The following is a 12,369-nucleotide window of genomic DNA, read 5'->3' as shown; positions in this document are numbered from 1 at the left end:
GCCCCGCTAGATCAGAGCACTCGGTCTGAGTCATTCCAGTGTCCCCGGTGCCCTACAGCCGTCCTGGCCCAGTACACGTTACGCCCTGAGTTTTGGGGCACCATAGGACCGGGAGGTCACTGACAGAGGTCAGGGTCACTCACAGGGATAAATATCAGGGTCTCTGGGATTAAACGCTGAACAGCTCACCAAAGCCATGAACCAAGATTCATTTCTCAAGCATTTATTGATGCTTCCTAAGGGCTGCGAAGACAGCTCACAAAACCCCCGTCTGTAAGGCTTCCCAGTTGGGGGGGAAAAAATGCAAGAACACCAAACAGCTCATCCGGAGTTGCCCGGTTTGGGCCGGGGAGGGAGGTGGGGACAGTGGGCCGCCCGCGGTTTGGGTCGGGTGGACGCTCGGTTATGACCACCTGAGGGCCGGCGGTGAGGCTGGAGCAGAGGTCCCAGGGCCTGTACCTGACAGGACTGGGCGGGATGGCTCTCGGTAGCCGTGGATGGGGGAAAATGAAGAAATCGATGGCGGTGGGCGGCGCCGGGAAGGTGAACCGCTCAGGGGACCGCCCGCCGGGCGGTGGGCGGGGCGCGCGGGGCGCGGGGCGGGGTCAACAGCTGCGCCTCTTCTCACAAATCCAGTTGTCCCTCTCGTTGTCGCACGGTGCGTCGTTCCACATCCCAGTGCGTAGCATCATCACGCAGTCCTCGCGCCCCATAGAGTCATTGGGCTCCCCCAGGTTCCAGTGGCTGCGGAGGTTTGTCGGGGGGCTGTTTCTGGGAGTCTGAGGACGGGCCTGGCGTCCAGCCCTGAGGATCTATCCTGTTTATTGCTTGGGTCCAACCTAGACACTCTGAGGGTCTAACTTGAGCGTGCACCTGGGAGACAGCTTTCTAAACTCCCGGAATTTAAACCCTCCGCCCGGTCCTGGGGTCCAGCCTGCCCATCCCCACAGATCTGGCCACAGCACTGCCCCTGGGGTCTGACCCGTCCCTCTCCCCAAGTCCCTTCCCTCACCTGAAGCTGAGCGGGACTCCGTCTACCCACTGGTAGCCCTGGATCTGGCGCGCGCGGCGCACGGCCCTCAGGCCCAGCCAGTAACCGCGGCCGCGCGTGTTCCGACTCAGGAAGCCCTGCGCGGGGAAGGACACTGAGCCCGCGGGGTCCGCCTCGCCCCCGCCCCTCCCAGGCCCCGCCCCCTCAGGTGAATTCCGCCTCCCTCCTGGGACCTGGGGTGGGGGGGACTGCCCACCTGCTCCTCCAGGTCCCCCACTATCACCAGATGTCCGCCGGAGCCCGCGCAGTTGCGCTGCGACTCCTCCCACGTGGCCCGCAGGATGGAGAAAAGGTAGCAGGAGCCCTGGAAGGGCAGCCACGATGCGGGGCACTCCTCACAGGAGCCTGTGGGATGGCGAAGGTCAAAGAGGTGAATTGCCCCCGGGGTAGAGCAGACGGGGGAAAAAAACTGGGGGGAGGTGGACCCCCGAGGTCTAGGGGCGGAGCCACAGAGAACAGGCCAAGGTCAAAGGGCAGGACGGGGCGCATCCCGAGGCCCACACGTAGGGTCCACTTGTCCCCTCCTCTCTCCCCTCTGTCTTGCTCACTGTTCCCCAGCCGGGCGGCCTCCAGAGCCCTGAAGAGCTCACTGCGGATGTCCTCGCGGTCCCTGCTCGCTTCAGCCAAGCTCTGGGTCACTGCGAGGTCAAGGGAGCCCAGATTATGGCTCAGGTCAGGGTCGGGAGTAGGGTCATGATTAGGTAAAAGTCAGCATCCACGTCCGGGGTCATGGTCATGGTCAAGAATGACATCACCGTCAAGGACTGTTACAGCTGGTTGGGGCCAAGTTGCGCTTGGGGTTAGGAGTTGGAGTCGAGATCAGAGTCCAGCGGTCAGAGGTCAGGATCACAGGATAGGGTCGCGGTAACCCTCTTCAGAATAGGTGTTAGTATGTGAATCAAGGGTCGAGTGACAGCCCGGGTGAGGGATCAGGGGTCGAGGCAATGTCCAGCTCTCACCGCGATCGCTCAGTTCTTTGAGGGCACTCTCCTGCTCGATCAGCTTCGCCTGCGCCTCCCCCAGCTCCGCGCGTGCCTTCTCTAGCAGCGTCTGTGTCCCCGAGCCTGGGAAGGACGGGGGGAGGATAGGCGCGGGACGTCGGTGACCAACCTGCCCCGCCCCCACCTGCCACAGACCATCCCGGCTCGCCGCCTCCAATCCCGGCCCAAGCCCCGCCCCCAGCACACACGTCTTACAGCAGCTGTTGCAGGCTCGGACCTCCGCGTTCAAAACACCCAGCGCCGCCTTCTGCTTCGAGGCTGGAATGACCCCCGCACGCCCCCCACACACTCCAGGTCATCTGCGGGGACTCAAACAGGACACCCTCCCCCACTCCGGGGCCAACCCCTGGGACCGAAGGGGTCCTCACCCACCCACTACCCTGTCTCCAGGGTCCTAGACACTCCCGGCCCTCACATCTGGGGGGGGGGGGGAGGCGCTAAGAGTCACCGAGTCACCGTTCTGCACGCACCGTTTGTCCTCAGCAGGTCCTGGTGGCCGAACAGCGCCCCTCGCTCTGTGGAGGCTGTGGAGAGAGGCTCCTGCAGGCGGGGCCGGGGCCTCCGGAACTCTCCCCTTGCCCAGGGGGTGCAGGAGCTCCCATCTCCGGACGCACAGAAGGGACCGGCAGGCGCACAGCGCACGTGATGTGCACACACACACACACACACACAGACACACACGCCGAGGAGAGACATGCACGCATATGCATACACAGGTGGGTGCACACAGCCCAAAGACATGCACAAACTCTGTTCACACGTGTTCACACCCCCGACCCAGACAGGGGTCCAGGACCCAGCTGGGGGCGTCCTGAGACAGAGGGAAGGTCTATGCCCCCCCCCCCCCGGGGGGCCTCATTACGCGGTCACTCACCCTTAGAAAATAGGATGCTCAGAATGAGGGCCCACAGGGCTAAGGCTGCCACCAGCACCAGGGCCAGGAAGAGGAGTCTCCGTCCCCAGCGTCCCCAGTGCCCTGGGATAACACAGATGGGCTCCGTGGGTCCCTCCTGCACCAGTACTGCCCTGGATCTCTGGCCCTCCAAGGACAGAGCCCTGGGTGCTTGGGTTCCTCCCAGGGAACCGAGATTCAGAGAGACAAAGCAACTTGCTCATGGTCACACAGCTTCTAAGTGGCAGAGTTAGAATCTGAACCCAGGTCCGGCTGGTTCTGGCGCCTGTGATGTCTCTTCTGCACCCACTGCATGGCCCCGCTCTTGGCTGTTCCCCTCCCTTCTCCCATCAAACCCCAAACCTCTGGCCTGAGAGACCCCAGGGGGCCGGGGAGGCTGTCTTTTGCTCATACCTCCAGGGACTTCCTCGAGCCTGCTGTCCCACTTGCTGTACCCGGCAGTGTCCATGGTGAGCAGGCGCCCAGCCCTGGGCATAGATAGAAATGTAGCCCCCTGCTGGTCCCGCCTACTCTTTTCCTTCCTTTCCATCTCCTTCCTCTCAGTTCCTGGTACCAGGGACTCCTGGACCAATCACAGTGCAGGGCCCTCTCTGTTCTGGGCGGGTTTAGGGATAAGTGTGAAGTTTGTGTGTGTGTTGAGGGGTAGTGGAGAGGGGTGGGGAGTGGTGTGTGTGTGTGTGTGTGTGTGTGCGCGCACGCACGCAGTTCCCCCCTCCCTGGCCTGGTAGCTGCAGCAACATCTCTCTAAGGATACTGGGGGCTTCATTTTGGAGCTCACCCCCATCTCTTACAGGTGTGGGGGCCAGACCCCTTCCCAAGAGGAGCAGGTTGAACCCAGCCAAGTTCTGGCCCTGAGAAAGTCTCCTCAGGCCTGGCCCTCCAGGCCAGCTCAGCTTCCTTCCTCAACTCCCCTGCAGGTGCCTGGAGGCTGGATTTGACCCCCGATTTGACCTTGATTCAATCCTTCTTGGCCAGAAGGGAGAACACGGACATCTGTTGGGTGGTGGCCAGCTAAGCTTCTGCATTGGGTGAGTGGGGATGTATGTGTGTAGTTTCTGGAAGCCTCAGCTTCTCTCCTCTGTGCAAAGGGGGACAGTGAGGGAGAGTGACATGGCCTCCCCCCGAGGGATGTCAAGATAAAGACGTGAGCTTGTGCACGTCCACCCCTGAGCACAAAGCCCACCAAATGTTCACTCTTTCAATAAATATTGGGCACCTACCTTGGGCCAGGCATCAATCTAGGAACCGGGCGCACATCAGTGCCCCACCCAAACAAGCAAATTCCTTCCTCCTCAGAGCAAGCATTCCAGATGGGGGTAGAGAGGGACAGACAACGCAATAATGAACATAACGGGAAAGTTAAGTTGTGTAGCCTCGTGGTTCTTGACCGGGGGCGATTATGCTTCCCAGGAGACCTGCGGCCATGTCTGGAGACATTCGTGACTCTCACAGTAGGTGGTGGGTGGAGGACACCCACAGGACACCCCCCGCCCCCCGCAAAAAGCCATCGACTCCCAATGTCCATAATGCTGAGGGTGAGAACCCTAATGTCATATATAAACAAGCTCTTAGTGTCATGAAAAAAAGAAGATTAAGTCAAGCAGTATAAAAGGCTTGGGGTGCCGGGGGCGGGGTGCCAGGGCTGGGGCATAAGTGCCCTTCACTGAGGGGGACAAATGTTATCTTTTTTATCGAGTACTTCCTTCATTCCAGTCCCCCTGGTAGATGCAGAAACACACTCCACCTTCCCAAATCCTCTCAACAACCCTCAGAAATAACAAACATTATCCGCATGTTATTTAAAAATTGTATTTGCTGCCCACTTCCCTACCTTGTTCCAGAAAGACGTGAGAGAGACACACATGATAAAGTAAGACGAAAAGACAGAGAGGGGCGCCTGGGTGGCTCAGTCGGTTGAGCGTCAGACCCTTGGTTTCGGCTCATCTCACAGTTTTGTGGGTTCAAGCCCCACCGGTGGCTCGAACTGGCAGCACAGATCCTGCCTGGGGTTCTCTCTGCCCCTCCCCTGCTCGCACTCTCTCTGTCTCTGTCAAAGTAAATAAACTTAAACAAAAAACGATGAAAAGACAGAGGATTTTTTTTTTTTTTTTTTGAGAAGGCAAAGGAAAACTGAGAATCAGGAAGGGAACAGGAATCTAAGAGAGTTTGGTGCACAAAATTCAGCCAGAGGTGCCGGGCTCTTGATAAATGCAGCAGGAAAAGTGGGGTCAGACATCTGGAAATGTGCAGCAAATTCTTGGAGCGGAATCTCTCCAACAGACGTGTAGACCAAGTCCCCATTGAACTTTCCATAAATATGGTAGCAATATTCTACCACTGGGTCAAAGTGGACAGCTTCGTGGCCAGGCAGGGCTTTCTCGAAAGCAGACTTACCTTAAATGAACGGCTGTCCTCACTGTTTGGGGGTGCTTTTAGCATGTTTCCGGAAGCAGTGACTTTGAGACCATGGAGAGAATCTGGCTGAGTGAAGGGTGAGACGAGGGCTTCGGTGGGTACCTGGGGTCTGTCATTGGTGCTTGGTCTCTCTAAATAAGAATCCTGAGCCGAGAGGAAATCATTTCAGTGGGAGAAAATGGGCCTCGTACAGAGTAAGATATAAAATCTCACCTATGAGCCAGATAACCTCAGGCAAAGCACTTACTCTCTTGGTACCCCATTTCTTCATCGTTACCATCAACAGGTGATAAAGCTTTTGTCAACCCAATTCCTTACGTTTCTGTGGCCATGTAGGAGACAGATGGGGAAGGGGCAGAGAGAGGGCAAGAGAGAGAATCCCAAGCCCAAAGTCACACATCACGAGCTCATGAGCTGAGCCAAAGTCAGACAGTTAGCCGGCTGAGCCACCCAGGCGCCCCAAATGTTGTGATTATTTTTAACTTGAAATATTTTGATTAACTTTCTCAAGTGCCTGAAAACAAAGTTTTGTTGAGGTATCACTGACATACAATAAGCTGTCCACCTTTAAAGTGTACAATTGGATGGTTTTGACTAAACCCACGAAACCATCACAATCTGGAACGTGAAAGCACCCATCACCACCCACGTTTCTTTGCGCCCCCTGGTCAGCCCCCCCCCCATCATCCCCCAGCAACCACCGATCTGCTTTTTGTCTTTCGATTCGCTTGCATTTCTCTGGAATTTTGTAGAAATGGCAGCCTACAGCCTCTCGAGACTGGTTTCGTTTGCTCAGCATAATTATTTTGATTCATCCATGTGGCTGCATTAATACCTCCTTCCTTCTTACTGCTGAGTAGAATTTTGTTGCCTGAATATGCCAGCTCAATTATACGCTCACCTGCTGGTGGGCATTCGGGCTGTTTCCGGGTGTGGCGATCACGAATAAAACTGCCGTGAACTTCTGGGAGCAAGTATTTTCGGGCACGGACGCTCTCCTTTCTCCTGGGTATATACCCAGGAGTGGATGGTTGCGTTACATGGGAGGTGTGCGTCTCAGTTTTTAAGAAACTGCCAAGACGATTTTCCGAAGTGGCTGTGCCGTGTGTCAACCCGACCGGCAATGGATGAGAGTTCCGTTTCCTCCTCGTTCTTGCCAGGACATGGCATGGTTAGCCTTTTTCATTTGGGCCATTCTGTCATGTGCGCGGTGTGATTTTCATTTGCGTTCCCTTGATGAATCATGACGTGGGGCATCCTTTCACGTGTTTCTTTGCCACCTGAATATTTCCTTTGGTGACCTGTCTCTTCAGATCTTTTGCCCGTTGAAAGAAACGGATTGCCTCGTTGCGTCTGAGAGAGCAAGATGGTCACCGGCAGCTTTACTGGAGCCGAAGAAGCTGGGCCAGGGTTCCCGTTCTTGCTGTGTCTGCTCGGACTGGCACAGTCTGCTCCAGAAATACGGCTCAATATGTGCCCGCCAGTGTCTCCGTCACTATGAAGTGAAGGATACAGGCTTCGCTAAGTTGGATTAAGAGCTTCCTTGAATGGATTATCCAAGATAACTACCTTAATGCTCACTCATTGTACATGTATAAAAATACTTCAAGGAGGAGTGTTTTTTAAAACTGGGTTGCTGGGACCCCCGGGTGGCTCGGTCGGTTAAGCCTCTGACTTCGGCTCAGGTTATGATCTCACGGTCTGTGTGTTCGGTCTGTGAGTTCGAGCCCCACATCGGGCATCGGGCACCGGGCTCGCGTCAGGCTCTGTGCTGACAGCTCAGAGCCTGGAGCCTGTTTCAGATTCTTCGTCTCCCTCTCTCTCTCTGCTCCCTCCCCACTCGTGCTCCGTCTCTGTCTCTAAAAAAGAAATGATCGTTAATTAAAAAAAAAAAATGGGTTGCTTATTTTATTGTTTTGAGAGTTCGTTAGAATATGCTGGTAACAAATCTTTTATCAGATATGAGGTTTTCCAACCTTTTCTCCTAGTCTGTGGCTTTTCTCTTCATTCCCTTAACAGCAGCTTTCAAAGAGCAAAGTTTTAAATGCTGACAAAATCCAATTTACCCATTTTTCTTTTATGAATCTTGCTTTATGAATCGTTCTAGCTAGGGAATCTTTGCCTAATCCAAACACTTCTCCCATGCTTTTTCCTAACAGTGTTAGGTTTTGCGTTTGGGTCTTTGAGACAGTTGGGAGTTAATTTTGAGTCAGGTGCAAGGTCTTACAATTGAAAAAAAAATTTTGGGGGGGCTGTGTATTAGCTTGAAACGTTGTTAAACTAGAGGCAACCCGAGGTCTAAAACAGTATAGCAGAGCGATAGAGAGCAGGGCTCCGGAGAGAGAGGAACCTGGGGTTGATTCTTGGCGGCGACATTGTAAGCCTCAAATTCCTCCTCGGTAAAACGGAAGTAGTAAAGGGCTGTCAGCACGCTATCCACATCCCCTTGACTTTGACCTCTCTCGCTGTAATCTCCTGGAATTCTTCGCCTGAAGAGTTTTTTCCCCCTCACCCAAGTGGAGGGCAGGCTGGGAGTGCAAGCGAGTGAACGCTCTGGGGTTAGGAGAGCTCTGAGCCACTTCTTCCAAACTGCCTTCCAGCGATGCCCAGTGGGATTCAGCCCCAGCGCCCACCCCAGTACCCAGCACCGACTCTTTTCCATCCCAGTCCCATTTCCCTACTTTCCTCCCGGGGCCTCTAGAATCACCGCCCAGGGAAAGGACACATTTTCACGTTCTTAAACTCTGCTTCTGAGGTGACCCCAAGACTCCTGGTCTGCGTCCAGAGATCCGCGGAGTAACTCACTCGGCCTGGCAGGGACGCGTCAGAGGTAGCTGTTCTGGCCGGTGCCATTATCATCGGCTCGCCGTCGTTGCCATCCAAGGTCAAGCGGGACCCCGAGTGAATGGAATTATCCACGTTCGGGGAGAGCGTCGGCCAGAAAAGATTTAAGAATTGTTGATTTGTGGCTCGTTTCCCTGGGGGGGAGGGGATGGTGAGCAAAAAGTATGACCAGCAAGACGACGATAACACGAGACGGCCTCTACTTGAAAAATCCTGGCCGGGGCGCCTGGGTGGCGCAGTCGGTTAACCGTCCGACTTCAGCCAGGTCACGATCTCGCGGTCCGTGAGTTCGAGCCCCGCGTCGGGCTCTGGGCTGATGGCTCAGAGCCTGGAGCCTGTTTCCGATTCTGTGTCTCCCTCTCTCTCTGCCCCTCCCCCCGTTCATGCTCTGTCTCTCTCTGTCCCAAAAATAAATAAACGTTGAAAAAAAAAAATTAAAAAAAAAAAAAAAAAAAAAAAAAAAAAAAAAAGAAAAATCCTGGACACTAATTCCCCCACCTGGGCACACCGGCCTCTGCGCGACCGTGACTCCTCCCAACCGGAGGCGGCGTCTATTCTCCGCCCCTCGGGAATGGGCGTCACCCCCGTGACTCGCTTTAACCAATCGGTGGGCGGCGGCGGCGGCACGTGACTGGCCAGGTCGGGCCCCAGCATGCCTTGGGGCTTCCGCCTTGCCGCCTTCACGCCGCCGGCTGCCAAGTCGGGGAGCCTGGCTCGGCGCCTGGAGGCTGAGGGGCGGCGAGGACCGGCCAGCGGCCGCTTGGCCCTTCCAGCTCTTCTGTCCTCCGAATCCAACGAACCCGCTCATTCCGGGCGGGGCCAGGAACGGAGCCGCGCCAGCCACGCCGCGGAATTGTGAACACTCGCAGAGGGCTGTTGTTGGGAGCCACCGATTTGGGGGTGGGGGGTTGCCCCGCAGCCGCTCACTGGAGCAGCCACGGGCCTCGACGGGTGCACCCTTGGGCCCCCGAGCGGACGCTGCGGTTACGATGGGGTCTGGGGTGAGCGGGGAGGGGCGCCCCTCTCCGCAGGCGTCCCGGGAAGGCGGCGGGTGTGTCAGAGGACATTTCCAGACACGGGACAGGCAGCGCTTTTTTACTTCCAGCATCAGCATTCTCGGAAGCATGACTCTCCAGAACCTCGGCCCCGTTCAGGCCCCGGGGCAGCCATCTGGCTTCTGCCCCGCAGCTTCCCCCAGTGCCAGGGCTTCCCTGCTCCAACCGCTTCCTCACGGAACCCGGGATCTTGTGGATTTCTGGGGGTGCGTTTACGGAAGTGGCCACGTCCAGCTTCCTGCGGCCTCTGGGACGCCTGCTCACGTGCCTCGCGAGCTGCTCTCTGTCAGACGCCGCCTTTCTAGGCACTGGAGATTCAGCAAGGTCCAAAATGGGCAACAATATCGGTTTTTATGGAGATCACAATCTTGGGAAAGGAAAGACCGTAAACATATGGACAAATATGCGCCGGGGACCCAGCAATTCCACTCCTAGGTATCTACCCAAGAGAATTGAAAACACGTCCGCACAAAACCTTGGGGATGCATGTTCACAGCGGCATGGTTCCGAATGACCAAAAAGTGGAACTGAGCCGAATGTCCATCAACTGGTGAATGGACAAATACAGTGCGGTATATCCATCCGATGGGGACTATTATTCAGCCCTAGAAAGGAACCAAGCGCCGATAGGTGCTATAAAGTGGATGAACCTCGAAAACATGCAAAATGAAAGAAGCCAGACACAAAAGGCCACAGATTGTGTGACTCCATTTTTATGACGTGTCCAGAAGAGGGAAACCTATAGAAACAGAAACTTAACTGGTGGTTGCCTAGGGCTGGGAGTGATGGGGGAAACTAGAAGGTGATGGTTGGGGCACTGGGTGGCTCCAGCACCGCGTCAAGGCTCTGTGCGGACAGCTCGGAGCCTGGAGCCTGTTTCAGAGTCTGTGTCTCCCTCTCTCTCTCTGCCCCTCCGCCCCCCCCCCCCCATGCTCTGTCTCTGTCTCTCTCAAAAAAAAAAAATAATAATAAATAAACGTTAAAAAATCTTAAAAACAAAAAGGTGATGGTTAAAGGGTACATGAATTCTTTATAGATTCATTCATTTCTTTTTTAAATTTTTTTTTCAACGTTTATTTATTTTTGGGACAGAGAGAGACAGAGCATGAACGGGGGAGGGGCAGAGAGAGAGGGAGACACAGAATCGGAAACAGGCTCCAGGCTCTGAGCCATCAGCCCAGAGCCTGACGCGGGGCTCGAACTCACGGACCGCGAGATCGTGACCTGGCTGAAGTCGGACGCTTAACCGACTGCGCCACCCAGGCGCCCTTTATTCATTTCTTTTTTAATTTTAGAGAGAGAGAGTGTGTGAGTGGGGGAGAGGGGCAGAGGGAGAGGGAGAGAGAATCTTAAGCAAGCTCCAGGCTCCACACAGAGCCTGATGCAGGCAGGGTTCGATCCCATGACCTGGGGATCATGACCTGAGCTGAAATCAAGAGTGAGCCTACCAGGCGCCCACGGGTACATGGGATCTGGGGATTATGAAATGTTCTTACTTTGGTTGTAGTGACGGATGCAGAATCGTGTGAATATAATAAAAACCACTGAATGGTAAGGGAGAATTGTGTGGCATGTGAACCGTACTTCAATAAAGCCAGGAAAGAAGGGGAAACATCGAAGCAGAGATCTAAATGAAGTGAGGGAATGGCCCTGAACATACTGGAAGAAACACACGCCAGCCAGAGGGAGCCCCGTGGCGACAGGAACGCGCTAGGGTGCGGTGAGCAAGGAAAAACCCACAGACTTACTCTTGTTTACGTAACACACACCCATTTAACGACTCCTAGGGCCTGGGAGCTGGGAGTACAGTCAAGAATACGAAGCCAGGGGCGCCTGGGTGGCGCAGTCGGTTAAGCGTCCGACTTCAGCCAGGTCACGATCTCGCGGTCCGTGGGTTCGAGCCCCGCGTCAGGCTCTGGGCTGATGGCTCAGAGCCTGGAGCCTGTTTCCGATTCTGTGTCTCCCTCTCTCTCTGCCCCTCCCCCGTTCATGCTCTGTCTCTCTCTGTCGCAAAAATAAATAAATGTTGAAAAAAAAAAAAAAAAGAATACGAAGCCAAAATTTTAGCTGTCATAGAAGTCAGACATTAAACCGAGAATTCCAGTAACTACATTACTAGAATAAAATGTCCCATAAATTCATTTCTTTTTCTAATTAGTGGCTTTCTCCCTTACTTATTAGCAGGCAGCTCAGATTTTCTCTCGTCTCTTGAGTTGTCCAAGAATTTGTAGGGGCCCGAAAAACCAAATGTCCGAGGAGAGGGAACAGAACGGCCTTTCCCCTCAAATGGAAATTGGCTTTTATCTGTCCCCTCCTGCACAGTTTCTCTCCAAGACATATGGTGGTGCTACTGAAGCCTGGTGACCATGGTCTGATCAGTGAGTGATACAAACAGCCTCTCTGGGCCCAGATACCCGCAGGCCAATGCTGTGTTTCTTTGCAGGAAGAAGATTCCAGTCCTTCTACCAGCAAGTGGCCTGCTACCCCCACCCCCATCCCTGGTACTCATCCTCGTAGGTCACACACAGCAGCCCCTCATTAATTCATTCAACAGATTTGACTGCTAGCGTGTATCATGCCCTGTTGAAGGTCCTGGCCATGGAATGGTGAATAAGACAGCCAATCCCAGCCCAGATGGCTCTAAACCTACATATTTGAAAAGCAAAACTTTGGGGGGAAAATCCAGGTAGGAAGAGTTTCTTTTTTAAAAAATTTTTTTTCTTTTTTATGTTTTATTTATTTTTGAGAACAAGAGAGACAGAGCACGAGCGGGGGAGGGGCAGAGAGCGAGGGAGACCCAGAATCGGAAGCAGGCTCCAGGCTCTGAGCCATCAGCACAGAGCCCGATGCGGGGCTCGAACCCATGAACCACGAGACCATGACCTGAGCCGAAGTCGGACGCTTAACCAATTGAGCCACCCAGGCACCCCAAAAGAAGATACTATTTTTAAGTAATCTGTACACCCAGTGTGGGGCTTGAACCTATGACCCTGAGATCAAGAGTCGGTCAGTCACATGCTCCACCAACTGAGCCAGCCAGGCGCCCCTGTCTGGTATTTGTTTTTAAAAACTAATTTATCGGGGCGCCTG

At 54.6% G+C, this 12,369-nt stretch overlaps 1 protein-coding gene and 1 long non-coding RNA gene across 4 annotated transcripts; one reads left to right on the top strand and one right to left on the bottom strand.

The window, feature by feature from the left end:
- Positions 1–207: 207 nt before the first annotated feature.
- On the bottom strand, positions 208–5,337 carry CLEC4G (C-type lectin domain family 4 member G). Of its 2 annotated transcripts, none has more exons than XM_003981803.5 (9): positions 3,359–3,554; positions 2,927–3,028; positions 2,523–2,576; positions 2,248–2,310; positions 2,011–2,115; positions 1,600–1,689; positions 1,248–1,396; positions 1,013–1,128; positions 208–744 (listed from the first exon to the last, which is right to left on the bottom strand). In XM_003981803.5, the coding sequence occupies exons 1-9, from the start codon at positions 3,492–3,494 to the stop codon at positions 606–608; spliced, it is 954 nt and encodes a 317-aa protein (XP_003981852.3). In that variant the 5' UTR covers positions 3,495–3,554; the 3' UTR covers positions 208–605. The 2 variants fall into 2 exon arrangements, with proteins under 2 accessions (XP_003981852.3, XP_019672422.2); XM_019816863.2 differs by having other exon boundaries at positions 731–873; positions 3,359–5,337.
- Positions 1,285–6,989, top strand: LOC109494075. Of its 2 annotated transcripts, XR_006589855.1 has the most exons (4): positions 1,293–1,421; positions 2,186–2,768; positions 3,883–3,993; positions 6,694–6,989. It is a non-coding gene; the product is annotated as an uncharacterized LOC109494075 (long non-coding RNA). The 2 variants fall into 2 exon arrangements; XR_002148672.3 differs by lacking the exon at positions 2,186–2,768 and having other exon boundaries at positions 1,285–1,421.
- The last annotated feature ends 5,380 nt before the right edge of the window (positions 6,990–12,369 follow it).

The sequence above is a fragment of the Felis catus genome, chromosome A2 (assembly GCF_018350175.1).
Source record: "Felis catus isolate Fca126 chromosome A2, F.catus_Fca126_mat1.0, whole genome shotgun sequence".
Classification (NCBI taxonomy): Eukaryota; Metazoa; Chordata; class Mammalia; order Carnivora; family Felidae; genus Felis; species Felis catus.
The sequence above is the reverse complement of the archived record's forward strand: the minus strand, read 5'-3'. Positions and strand labels throughout refer to the sequence as shown.